The sequence below is a fragment of the Lepidochelys kempii genome, chromosome 24 (assembly GCF_965140285.1).
Source record: "Lepidochelys kempii isolate rLepKem1 chromosome 24, rLepKem1.hap1, whole genome shotgun sequence".
Classification (NCBI taxonomy): Eukaryota; Metazoa; Chordata; order Testudines; family Cheloniidae; genus Lepidochelys; species Lepidochelys kempii.
In genome coordinates this window covers 5554541-5567909 of record NC_136403.1, presented here as the reverse complement: position 1 = coordinate 5567909, position 13369 = coordinate 5554541, and the positions used below count along the sequence as shown (strand labels likewise).

At 52.7% G+C, this 13369-nt stretch overlaps 1 protein-coding gene across 1 annotated transcript; it reads left to right on the top strand.

Moving 5' to 3' along the window:
• Positions 1–3526: 3526 nt before the first annotated feature.
• RXFP4 (relaxin family peptide/INSL5 receptor 4) lies at positions 3527–4756 on the top strand. Its single transcript, XM_073323489.2, has one exon. It carries the CDS (start codon positions 3527–3529, stop codon positions 4754–4756), a length of 1230 nt encoding a protein of 409 aa, XP_073179590.1.
• Positions 4757–13369: the final 8613 nt, after the last annotated feature.

The following is a 13369-nucleotide window of genomic DNA, read 5'->3' as shown; positions in this document are numbered from 1 at the left end:
GGTGCCCATCCCCATAGTATCTGGGCACCTCCCCAGCTTTTAACCTCCCTGTGAAATAGGGACCGTTGCTCCTGTTTTTGAGAGAAACGTCATCGAGCCGCAGCAGCTAAGTGACATCCCCAAGCTCTCACAGCGAGTCTGTGGCAGAGCTGTGCCAAGAATCCAGGGCTCCGGGCCCCCTCACCAGTGCACTGTCCTTCCTGTGCACCACGGGATGGGGAGAGATGGATATGCATGCAGTGAGGGCCATTTTCCAGATGAATCCCAACCAGTCCCAGAGGGCAGCATGACCCCAGGGCAGCTGAGGTGAGATGCACCCCTCCCTCTGCAGGATAGGATCCGGGAAACCAGACTGTAATAAGATAACAGGGCGTAGTAACAGCATCAAGCTCTCATTGGCACAGTCCAGCCAGCTAGCATGGGGGAAAGGAGCACAAGCATTGTCATTCGCTCTTTACACGGGGAGATCATCCGAGTCACCGGGAGGACAGAACCCTAACTCCCATTCTAGCCCCTAGCCACTGCGGCATGCTGGTTGGTGGACCTCAGTGCGGGCATCCCCACCACAAAGGAAACCTGCATTGCACCTTCAACCGACGAGCCTGGGAACTTCAATTCTGCCGGAGGCTCAAAACCAGGGACTGATCTGAGACACTGGCTCTGTGGCCCATTACAACCATTTATAACACTCCCTATAGCCTGCTAACCAGACCTTCATTTGTAAAGAAATAGGGGCCAAGACTCATGTACGGTGCACCCACCTTGTGTCTCTCGTATCCTGCAACCAACACGGTGACTACGCCACTGCAAAGCTCTGGGCCTAGGTGCTCTCAGTGGCGTTCGAGGCTTTCAGGGAGCGGAGACACTTGGGATCGGGTCTGAGGTGCTTGGCCTCATAAACCTGGGGCTTCGTGTGCTTGAACCAATTGCAGGCCTCCTTCGTCACCCGGGATCACCAGGTACTTTATTGCTGCCTCTTGCTGCCAATTCAAACAAACCAGGCAATCACAGCCCGTTAAATCACTGGCAAGCGCAAAAGAAACTGCCCTGAAGCCGGTAACTATTGTCCTTGCTGGCCACTTCCCCTGCTACGCTGTGGGTGCTGCAGAGCGAGGGAGGGTCTGGTTCTTTTCCCATCCGGCACTCGTAGTCTGGTCCTGCTGGGTGCTGGGCTCTAGGCACAGCACGCTGGCAGAAGATACGGGCTGCGAGGGGCATTTGCCCCTCAGCACCCTTAAATCCAGGATTTCCCAGGAAAAGAAATCCAGCTGGGGCACTCCCAGGCCCACGGCTTTGATCAGCTGCCTGGAGCACAATCACCTGGACTCTGGAGAAACACAAGCACCGTTAGAATCGTAGAAGATCAGAGTTGGAAGGGACCTCAGGAGGTCATCTAGTCCAACCCCCTGCTCAAAGCAGGACCAATCCACAATTAAATCATCCCAGCCGTGCTTTGTCAAGCCTGACCTTAAAAACTTCTAAGGAAGGAGATTCCACCACCTCCCTAGGTAACGCATTCCAGAGTTTCACCACCCTCTTAATGAAAAAGTTTTTCCTAATATCCAACCTAAACCTCCCCCACTGCAACTTGAGACCATTACTCCTTGTCCTGTCCCCTTCTACCACTGAGAATAGTCTAGAACCATCCTCTCTGGAACCACCTCTCAGGTAGTTGAAAGCAGCTATCAAATCCCCCCTCATTCTTCTCTTCTGCAGACTAAACAATCCCAGTTCCCTCAGCCTCTCCTCATAACTCATGTGTTACAGACCCCTAATCATTTTTGTTGCCCTTCGCTGGACTCTCTCCAATTTTTCCACATCCTTCTTGTAGTGTGGGGCCCAAAACTGGACACAGTACTCCAGATGAGGCCTCCCCAGTGTCGAATAGAGGGAAACAATCATGTCCCTCGATCTGCTGGCAATGCCCCTACTTATACATCCCAAAATGCCATTGGCCTTCTTGGCAACAAGGGCACACTGTTGACTCATATCCAGCTTCTTGTCCACTGTCACCACTAGGTCCTTTTCTGCAGAACTGCTGCCAAGCCATTCGGTCCCTAGTCTGTAGCGGTGCATGGGATTCGCAGTTAAAGGGACAGAGCCTGATTAGAAATCACGGGTCAGGCCCAGGGGTCCTAACTCGGCAGAAATCAGCAGGAGTTTGCCGTTGACAAGCATGGTGTGTCTCCGGGGGGCAGACACACCAGACTGATCGGTTTCCGTACAGTCAGTTTCTCCTCTCCACTTCTAGCACTTTTTTAACCCGAGATCATAAAGCATTTGACAGATGGGGAAACTGAGGCAGAGAAAGGGGCCCCTCCCCCCCCCGAGGCCTCCCAGGGTCAGAGCCAGGAGTGGGCCACAACTTCCCAGTGAGGCAGCAGTGTCTAGTGGATGGAGCAGGGCGCTCCGACTGACTAGCCACCGGTTTTGCTGGGTGACCTTGGGCAAGTCAAGACCCTTCTCTGTACCTGTTCCCTGGCTGCAGGGAAGGAGCGTTACAATGCAATGGTTACGCTGCAAACCCCCACAGCTCAGGGAAGTTGATTTGTATCCACTGGAATTTAAATTCAGGGCAACGTTGGTATTGACATTCGAATTTTGTTGCTACAAAACACCTGAATGTTGGACCCAAAAGCTGTCCTGACACTGGCCCTTTAAAATACACTCCCTCCCCCCTCACCACACACACACACACACACACACACACACACACACACACGCTGGGCCTGATTCTGATCTCCCTTCCTCCAGGGTAACTAGATTAGTCACCTGGTGCAGTGACTTAGACCGGCGCAAAGAGGGTGCCAGCCATGAGAGGGCCAAAGGAGAATCAGAACCCACCCAATTCATTCCTGATTCACCCCAGGGCCCGTGGCCCAGCCGGGCTTGCTGCATGCACCAGCGGTTGCTTTGGAAGTCTCACCTTAGCATTGGCTGCAGGTAAACAGCTGAACAGAGAGTCCAGCAGCGAGGAGGGTGGGGAGGAGGTACCTTTGTTCCATGTGCTCCAGGAATGAAGGAGGAGTCTTGCCCTGCCCCTCGGGAGGGCCAGCCTTCAGTTGCTCGAGTGTCACACACACCCAGGACAGCTCTTCTGCCTTGCACAGTTCAGCCCACACCCCCTGCGCGGCTGGACTCAGGAGCGCAGGAGAGAGGAGGTCGGCCAGCCTGCATCGATTGCCACCGACGTGGGAGGCCCAAGGGCGATGCAGGAGCTCAAGGGCCGACTCGTGCCTGAAGGATTCCCCCTCCCAGCTGTGCGAGCCACCGCTGGCTTATTGCATGGGGCTGTCCCGGTTTCCGTGCCGCGGACCCAGTGGTGCGTGCATTCAGGGTGAGCGGAGCTGCATGGAAGAGCACTGACAGGGAATGGGCTGGCTTCGGGCAAGGATGGCTGCACTGGCCACGTGGTGAGTAGAGGGGCCACTCTCCTCCTCCGCGCGCCGGGTGCTGTACGTCCCCAGTGCCACAACCCCTACCCCCCAGCTGGGAGGAGAGTGTGTTGAACATGCAGGAAGGGGGGATGGGGCAGTTGAACAGCTCAGCACGGCCCAACTTCGGGAACAAATCTTTGCTGGACGCTTGGGGGCTGAGCGGGGATGATGCAGCCTCCGTCCCGGCTGATGGGATCTTCGGCCTGCGGATCCTCATCTCCAGCGTCTACTTGGTGGTGTGCACCGTGGGGCTGCTGGGCAATTCCATGGTCATGTACTTGGTCCGGGCCCAGAAGGGCAGGCCGGCCTCTCCCATAGACGTCTTTGTCTTCGGCCTGGCGCTGGCTGACTTCCACTTTGCCCTGACCCTGCCCTTCTGGGCAGTGGAGACGGCCCTGGATTTCACTTGGCCCTTCGGCAATGTCATGTGCAAGCTGGTCCTCACCTTGACCGTCCTGAGTGTCTACGCTAACGTCTTCCTGCTCACCACCATGAGCGTCACCCGCTACTGTTCCGTGGCCTCTGCCATCAGGCCCGGCCTCAAGCTGACCGCCAACCTGGCCAAGTGGATCACCGTGGCTCTTTGGGCCGCAGCCTTGGGAGCCACTGTACCCACCGCCATCTTTGCCACGGTGACAGATGTGGTCGGGGTGGAGTTGTGCCTGCTCAAGTTCCCCACCAACCGGTGGCTGGGAGTGTATCACCTCCAGAAGGTGCTGGTGGCCTTTGTGGTGCCCTTGGTCATCATCTTGGCCTCCTACCTGCGGCTCCTGAGCTTCCTCCAACAGCACCGTGTCAACACCAACAACCCCAGGAGGCAGAGCCAGATTGCCACGTCCATCTGGCTAGTGGTCACCTCCTTCTTCGTCTGCTGGTTCCCCAACCACATGGTGACCTTCTGGGGGGCCCTGGTGAAGTTCAGGGCTGTCCCCTGGGACAAGACCTTCTACTTCCTCCACACCTACATCTTCCCCCTCACCACCTGCCTGGCCCACAGCAACAGCTGCCTTAACCCTGTCATCTACTGCCTGATGCGGAGGGAGTTTCGCAGGGCTCTGAAGGAGGCTTTCTTGAGCATCTTGGCCCAGGCTTCCTCCTACCTGCCTTCCTCCACCAGCAAGGGAAGGGAGGAGGGCACCGCCCAGGTGGTACTGCCCTTGCACCGGAGGGGCACCCCCAGCAGCCTACAGGTGGCAGAGAAGGAATACGCCCTGCTGTCTACCACCATCACCGTCATGCCTGAGCTGAGAGCCGAGGAGGCCAGCCCGCAGGGCGAGGTAGGGACAGCCCTGGGGCAGGCTTCAACGAGGAGATACTGAAATGACCGCTGGTGAATCACGGCCTCTAAAACACATGGGTGGCTTTTGGGCTAACATCAGAGGAGCCTGGGCTAGCAGGGCATGGGGCTGCCGTTAGCACAGGTCGTGATCTTTTGCACCCAACCTAACTGGAGGTCTTTTGCGGTGCAGGCCGGCGAGAGCAGCGATTCCACTGTATTCCTGTGAGGAATGACAGGACCTGACTCTGGAGATGGAACTCCACCCAGGGCTCCTTCCTCTAGCCCTAACACTCCTGAGACTTGGGAGAAGCAAAGACGGACTTCGTGGCCCTTATTTCCACAGGGCATCCCACAAGAGCCCCAGAGCCAAGCGAACCTTGGAGGAGCTCAGCCCCTTCCCTGCTGACGACCGGTCTGATGAGCCGGATGGCACCTGCATTTGAGTTTCGTGGCTCCTGGCTTTACATTTCCTTTGGCTTCATTTGCCTCTGTCAGCTGCTGATAGGGCAGACATCACTGGAGATCCTGTCCTGTAGTGGTCTTGCCACCATCCAGGGATTGAAACCCACAGAGGACTCCAGATCTTAAGGAGGACTTCAGCACATGCCCGCAGATCCCAGGACCTTCCCCGCTTGCACCCACAAGGCAGCTTGCGACTTGAAGACCTATATGTGTGCACCTCTTGACCCCTCTAAGGAGGGTGCAGCGGGCTTTGGCATCTCCTGCCGGGTCTGCGGAGCAATGGCCAAGCCCAGATGCAAGAGCTTTTTATGGAGCAACTCTTCCCACGGGCCTGGGGTGGTACCCTCGCCGAAGAGGGCCAGGTAGGTTTCCTCTTCAGAGTCCTGCTGGCAGCCTGAGGGCGGCAGAGCCGTCTACCCTGAACAGCACAAATCATGTTCCCCGTCGGGGCAATTCCCCCAGCCTAAGCAGTGCAGGTGGGTGAGGAATTGAATTACGATCTCCCAGCAGGCCAGTGTCCCCGACCCACCCACCCACAAAGCACTTGGGGCCAAAGCAATCGTCAACTGCACTGTAACCCCGAGGCCAATGGGGTTGGTTACTCCAGGGGTCAGTCTGGCTTAGTAAACGGTGGCATAACTTTCCCTGGGCAGAGGGGTGAGTGTGTGTGCGGCCCCTCCATACAAACTCACTTCTGCATACACTTCCGGGATTCCTACATGCTCAGTGCATGGGGGTCCTTGCCCACTCACCTTAAACCCCAGATGTCCTTGTTCTTATCGCCCATCTCTGTTCTGCCGGGCGCCCCCAACCTCCAACCCTGGACAGACGGAAGATGGCTCTGTTTCACGGCTAGATTCAGCAAGATCGGCCGGGGGGAAAAAAGAAAAGCCAACTCTTTGGCTCCCAGATTTATGGGGCTCGCGTGAGGTATTATCGACTCCAGCCTGTGTCAAAGTCTAGATCAAGGCGGGGCTGATGCTGCTCCCAGCACCTGATTTGGCTCCAGGGAAGAGGTTAATGAGGAACTATACCGCGGCTGAAAACATAAGCCCTGGTAATGCTTCCAGCTGTGAGGAAGCACAAGTGTTAGCCAGGCTGAGGCTGCCCCTTCTCCCCCCCCACCTGGTCTCGCCCCAAACCGCTGGAGCAGATGGATTCCTTCGCGAGGGAATGTTCCACAGCATTATCCAGCACACGAAGGGTTAAAAGGGTTAAATCCATCCTAAGGGCTTGATTGTGGTTGGTGCTAAGCTCCAGCCGCTCCTATTGAAGTAGGGCAGGAACGTCGCGGGTGGGGAGAGAACAAACCTGATCGTCACGCAGGGTTTGTGCCTGTTGAACGACTTTGGCCTGATCGTCCAACTGAATGGGATTAAATCAGTCAAACTCCGAGTGTGGATGTAATAAAGGTGCTGTGTGGCCTAGCAGATAGAGCACTGGGACTTAGGAGACATGAGTTCCAGTCCCTTCTGGGTGACCCAGGGCAAGTCAAGGCCCTGCTCTGTACCTCAGTTTCCCCATCAGTAAAATGGGATGATCCCAACCTCCTTTGGAAAGTGCTTTGAGATCTGCTGATGAAAAGCTGTAGGAATTATTATTATTATAATGGTAGAGCCCTTTCCCTTTTGGTCACAGGGGCCACGCCTTCAGGAAAAGAGAAGTTTTACCCCTCTAGTATGGATACAGATAAGCAATACCAATAAAACTGCTTTAACTATACCAGTGTAATTAAAGCTTGTGTGCAGAGAAGCTCTTTGGGAGAAAATATGATTCACTTGTTCCTATAGCTATAATTCACTCCCAGCCATCTGATTTATGAATTGCTTTGCAATGCTGCAATTAACGTAGGCAGTACGTGTGGTGTGGTGTGTGTGGGGGGGGATCGTCATAAAGGACCATCAAGAAGGGACAAATCAAAAAGGTAATCAGCTCCCAGCCCTTGAGCAAACACAAAATCCCAGCCCGTCGGGGGACAAGCAGGCCCATTTCCTGTTTACAGAAATGAAATTTTGATTGGAGTCAACTCTGAAACCAGGGCCACTGTTTTGCTGGGAAAGGAGCAAAGCGATGGCCTAGACGGAGGAGTTTAATTGCACCCATGTCATGACTAAGGGGACGGAACCTTTTGCAGGGTTCAGCACATGGAGTCAGAGCAGGCTTTTTCCAAAGAGCCCATTGAGGTACCAAGATAAGTGGCTCCATGGTCAACGGAGCTCAGAACATTCAATTCTGGCCTTAAATATCCTAATGGGATGCTGAGCACTCGTGAAAAATCTGGCCCTGATTTAGGGGCATCAAGAGGAGATGAGCACTAGGGGAAATCGTAGAATCATAGAAGATCAGGGTTGGAGGAGACCTTGGGCGTCATCTAGTCCAACCCCCCACTCAAAGCAGGACCCATCCCCAACTAAATCCTCCCAGCCAGGGCTTTGTCAAGCCGGGCATTAAAAACCTCTAAGGATGGAGATTCCACCACCTCCCTAGGGAACCCATTCCAGTGCTTCACCACCCTCCTAGTGAAATCGTGTTTCCTAATATCCAATCTAGACCACTCCCACTGCAACTTGAGACCATTGCTCCTTGTTCTGTCATCTGCCACCACTGAGAACAGCTGAGCTCCATCCTCTTTGGAACCCCCCTGCAGGTAGTTGAAGGCTGCTATCAAATCCCCCCTCGCTCTTCTCTTCTGCAGACTAAATAAGCCCAGTTCCCTCAACCTCTCCTCATAAGCCATGGGCCCCAGCCCCTTAATGATTTTTGTTGCCCTCCGCTGGATTCTCTCCAATTTGTCCACATCCTTTCTGTAGTGGGGGGCCCACAATACTCCATTACCCCATTTGTGGGTGCTGGGAAATTGTCTTTAAAATCTGGCTTGACATGGGCATAATGGGGAGCAATGGTCAAGTTAAAAACAGTATTTACAGGAAGACATTTTTTTACTGGGGAAGTGTGGCCAACCCCAAGTGTTCAAAACTCAGCAGGTTGAGGGAAGGGGGTTAAGCCAATCACAAGATTTTGTCAGATCATTGAAAATCTTTTCTCCTACACAACCCACCTATGGTATCATTCAAAAATCCTGAGCCCAGAAGGCTGATTGCAGATTTTCCATCAAAACTGATGTTTGAGGGGAAAATCGGGTTTTCAGCTAAATGGAATGTTTCACAAAAAAACACCTACTCTGTGCAGACAGTTTGATGTTTCATCAAAAAACCAAATGCCCCCAAAGTAAAACATTTTGTTTTGGAAATGCCTCCATGTGCTTCATAGGAATTGTAGTTTTAGGGCCACATGCTCCCTTTCTCCTCTATTGGCTAGGCTCCCTGGTCAGGCAACTTCTCCCACAATGCACCATGGCCACGTGACTGCCATGATGCATCAAGAGGGGAGACTGTAGTGCATCATGGGAGATGGAGTATGACCAGTGAGTCCAGCCCACAAGGGGGAATGGGAGCATGAAGCACCCAAACTACAACTCCCACGATTCACTGGGGCAGCATTTCAGAATCACAATGCATTGGTTTTGAGAAAAGATATGAAAATTGTCATAAAAACTTTCCCAATTTTACTGACATTTTGAATGTTTCACACCCAAAAGGGCTGGAAAAGGCAAGGCAAGGTCACAAACATTTTGTCGACATTTATTTCCACTTGTCGATGATTGAAAAAATGTCCACCGTCTCCAATTCAGAACTCCAACTCATGTGACACATGCAACTAACTGGTGTGGTGTGCATTATGGTGTGAGACCAAAAGAGCTAGCCAGATACCATTTGATCAGCAAACATTTGATAATTTTTCAGCCGGTTTGCAGACCAGTTGCAAAAAGGAAGGGAAGCAAATAAATTATTCACTATGATTTAGCTGGCAACACTAGCGATAGAGGGGCTGAGTCCTGTTTATGCTAAAGGCCTCATTCTGGTAGCATAAAGAGGCATTAACATGGGTACCATCCTGCCATTTCAAAGCTCTTTTACACTGTCAGGGTGTTTGTAAAATGGCCTTAGCTTGACCGACAATCTAGGGGGTAGTCAGTGTTCCTTCCAGAGGGGATAATCCCCGAGATGGTTATCAGCTGTTGTGTTTTCTTCCTGCTCTAAATGTAGCACACAGGAAAGCAACTCTGCTCATGGGTCTATTTTATGTTTCATTTTTTTCTCATTAGTCCTGCTGGGGACAGAGACTGGGGTAAAACCTGGGCTGTTTAGCAATTAATCTCGTCTGGCTCCTTAATCAAGGCTGTACAAACCACGCAAAGAAACTCACCTGTTTCTGTTCCAGAAGAGCCAGCCGAGATTGGAAAGGGCTAGACACGCTACAGAGCATGAATCAACCTCAGAAGCTCTCCTAGGTCCTTGTCTGGCCCCCATGATCACAATGCCCAAGAACTTTACAATCTGTAACACAGGTGTCCTCACAACGGCCCTGCGAGGCAGGGGAATGGAGACCCCAAGAGACTAATGGACTTCAATGAGAGTTAGAGGTCTAAAGACCTTGAAGGATCTGGGCCAAGATCACAGAGGAAATGTGTAGCGGAGCAGTGATTTGAACCCAGGTTTCTAATGTCCCAAGTTAAAGTCCTAACCATGTCCTCTCTTACCTGGTGGTTCTGAAACCTGCTAGCTGTTCGGGAGATACATCCCCAGGAAGCAGGTTATCCCTGCGCTGCCCCTTCCTCTGGGGCAGCTGAGGTGATGGGAAATCTGGTCTAGAAGGACCACAGGTCGGCTTGTAAAAGCGCTGAGGTCTGCAAACCTTCTGAGAGAACGCAGAGCCTGGGGCATCAGAAGAAACCCAGGAAGAGACTCAGGATGCTTGGCTGTCCTTGAGTTTATCACTCTGTCTGTGGGCCGACACCGGGAGTTCTAGGTGTGCAGGTCTCCGTCATACTGGGAATCTGACAGAGGCAGGTTCAAAGCCCCCTCTCTGGTGTTCAGGGGGTTTTGCATGGACAATCCAGTCTGATTCATCTCTAACGCATTCCCTCTCCAAAATCAAAGGCGGCAGCATCCCTGCAGAGCTGAGTTAATTGCTCTGGAGTTAGCTTAGCCCGAGAGACTCTGTAGTGCCCTGTGTCCACACCGGCGCTGAACTCACTCGTCTGGGGCACATGCCATGGCTCATAGGGTCTGAGCCAGTCTATTAATTCTTGCACAGCGGAGAACTTGTCTGTCCTTTCTGGGCACATGGGAAACTTGGCCCACAAAACTCACATAAAGCCACCTTCCTCCCCAAACACATAATGGTTGCGGAATCGCCTGCAAGCGAAAAAGATACAGCTGTCACCTTAATCTTCTCTTTGCAACAGCCTGGCTGGTTGCCGTCACCATATCGTATTGTCACCAGGGGAAGATTATGGCTTCAGGTGCTGGGGGGGCGGAGGGGGAGAAATTAGCAGCAGGTGCAGCAAAGATCTGGCGTTTCTTGCACTAAGCAATAAAAAACGTGGCTTGAAAAACAGGTCCAAAGCAAAGAATGGTTTGGAAAGTTTTCCTGCATTGGCGAGAGCGATTTCAGTTCCAAAAGAAAGGACAGGGGAGGACATCAGCCTGGGAAAAGCCATGCTGCTTTGACCTCATTCCCGCAACACCAGGCAGCCTGACCTGTGAGCAGCAGTGCCCAATTCTCTCCTGCCCTGCACTGCGTGCAACGCTGCACACCAGGGCCAAGTGGGTGTGGAATGCTTCCAGGTCACGGCCGTATTATTAGTCACTAGTTTTAGCACGGCACTGCCCAGGGAGAGCTCAGGAGTGGATCCCCAATGCACTAGGTGCTGTACAAACCCAGAGGAGCCCCATACATCCACTTTGCACAGCTGTCCATGACTGCACAGGGTGATGGGGGGGGATTAGAAAGACAGCAGCTGTGTTTTTAAGGGACCCAATTCAAACTGTGCATGCAAAGCCATGTCTCTTTTTCAAGGGGTTTAGGGGAACTCTCTCCCTTTTCTGCTGAGCAGCACCCACTCAGTCGATGAACCAAAGGGCGTTATTTCCATGCTCACTGGCTCCAGGCACCTGGACACTTACCTGGCAATGCTGAGAGCTGATTAACCCTTTCATGGCTGCAGGCTGCTGTCCATTAACTCAAGCACCTTGCTGCTTTCTCCTCTGCGGGCACCAACTTTCTCAGGCTGCTTGTCTAGGTACCTACCTATGGATTTAGGGGCCTGCCTGCAGGCACCCAAGTTGGAAAATAGTTATTTTTTCAGGGACCACCATCAGATTCTCTCTCTATTGACTATGGCCACCCATTGCCATTATATCTGAGGACCTCCCGTGTCAAACCTGGGAGTAAAGGAGGGGGCTCATGGAGCCTCTGGCTTTTCTCCTTTCAGGGAATAAATAAATCTGCTTCTGGGGCAGGAGTTGTGGTTTGTTTTTAATGCTATTAATTGACTTTTTTTCAGATTGATTCTTTTGGAGGGAGGTGATTGGGGAGAGGTCCAGTTGGTTGCATTTCAGGGGAGGAGGGGATCAATGTGGCAAAATAAACCCTCTCAAAGCTCCTCCTTTCACCTCTGCCAAACCCCTAAGACTCACCCGTGTGACCCCACACCCAATGCGCATGGTGCTTTGTCCCCCTCAGGTGCTGGCTGGACCATGCCCCGCCAAGACATGGCTCAGCCATGACTGGGGGACAGTGCCCCCACCTTGCATGGGTTACCCCCAGTGGCTCGAGAGGAGCTGAGCTACGTCACGGACACAGCTAATCTCCAGGAAGAGACGCCTCGTCCTCCTTCACCCCTCCTCACTTGTTAGTTCCAGCCACCTGCTGCCACTTGCCAGCCTCAGTTGTTAGCTCCTGGGGCACTGTCTCTTACCATGTTTTTGTACAGCACCTAACACAACGGGGCCCTGCTCTCAGGTGGGACCCTGGAGGCGCTACCGTAACAGAAATAATCCTTGAATAAAAATAATTTGTGGTTGTAATATTGTAAAGAGGGACTCCTTCCCCCATATGCAGAGAAAGTGACCTGTCTGCGTGCACCAGCTAATGGGATTTCCACCTTATACTGCAAACAGCCAGCCCCTCTGACTGCAGCTGTGAATGAGGACACTGGGTGCAAGGTTTGCCCCTCAGAAAGAAAGCTGGGCTGAAAACGACAATGCTTTTTTTTAATAAAATGATGCATCTCCAAAAGGATATTCTGCTTCCAGCTTAAAAGCTAGAACCATGGCTTCAGCCCGCAGGCATCAGACCTCCTTCCCCCCCCCCTGCCCTGGAGAACGGACGCGCGAATGGAGGATGCATCAAAGAGATGCGAGTGCCGACGATACATGGACGTGGTTGCCGGGCGTGGGGCAGGCAGCATTTTCAGTCCTGGGGGATGGAGACTGGCAGTGCCCAGCTCTGGGCTGGGGAGAATCAGAGAGTCTTTTGCTCTTCACACAACACTGATGATACGAAGGACTCAAAAGGGAACAGCTGAGTTCCAAATACACGTTTACTAACGGTATAGGACCTTGCTGGCCTTGCTACCTGCATCTAGCTGCTATGGAGGATCTAAAACACAGAACACACTGAGCGCCCCTAGAAGGAACACATGGTATTTAAAGAGATACCGCTCTATTGCCATGCACTAGAGTAACCAATCACAGAGCAGGGATCATGCCTTTGCGGCAGACTGGGGAAGAGGGTAACTGCGGGATATGATCATTCCTGTTTCTCTCTCATCATCGTTAAAAAAGGGAATTACGTTAGTGCCAGTGGGAGGGCCAGAGAGACAGACAGCAGCCATAGATTCTTCACTTCCTGTCCTGCACCACTGCACAGCGCCCCATCCCAGAGGTGGCTGCATTGCACTGCTGGGCGAAGTGATTCCTTTATACACCAAACACATTAAGATGGAAGGTGCTGGAGTGAGCATCATTTTGCAAAGAAAATTAAACTTGACGGTGTGGTGAAGTAGGCAGGGCACTAGACTGAGACTCGGGAGACCCAGGCTTCATTCCTCTCCCTGTGCCTGACCTGCTTGAGTGACCTTGGGCAAGTCCCATCCTCTCTGTGTGCCTCAGTTTCTCCTCCGAACCTGTGTCTATTTGGACTGCCAGCTCTTTGGGGCAGGAACTGTCACTCACTCTGTGTCTATACAGCACAATGAGGCCCCAATCTTGGTTGGAGCTTCTAGGCAAAACTGGAATACAAATAATGTCGTTTAAGTGAGTAACACCCCCCCACACACACTAAA

Excerpts from the sequence above, each read along its gene's own strand:
- RXFP4 (XM_073323489.2), top strand. The coding sequence starts at position 3,527 with ATGGGGCAGTTGAACAGCTCAGCACGGCCCAACTTCGGGAACAAATCT.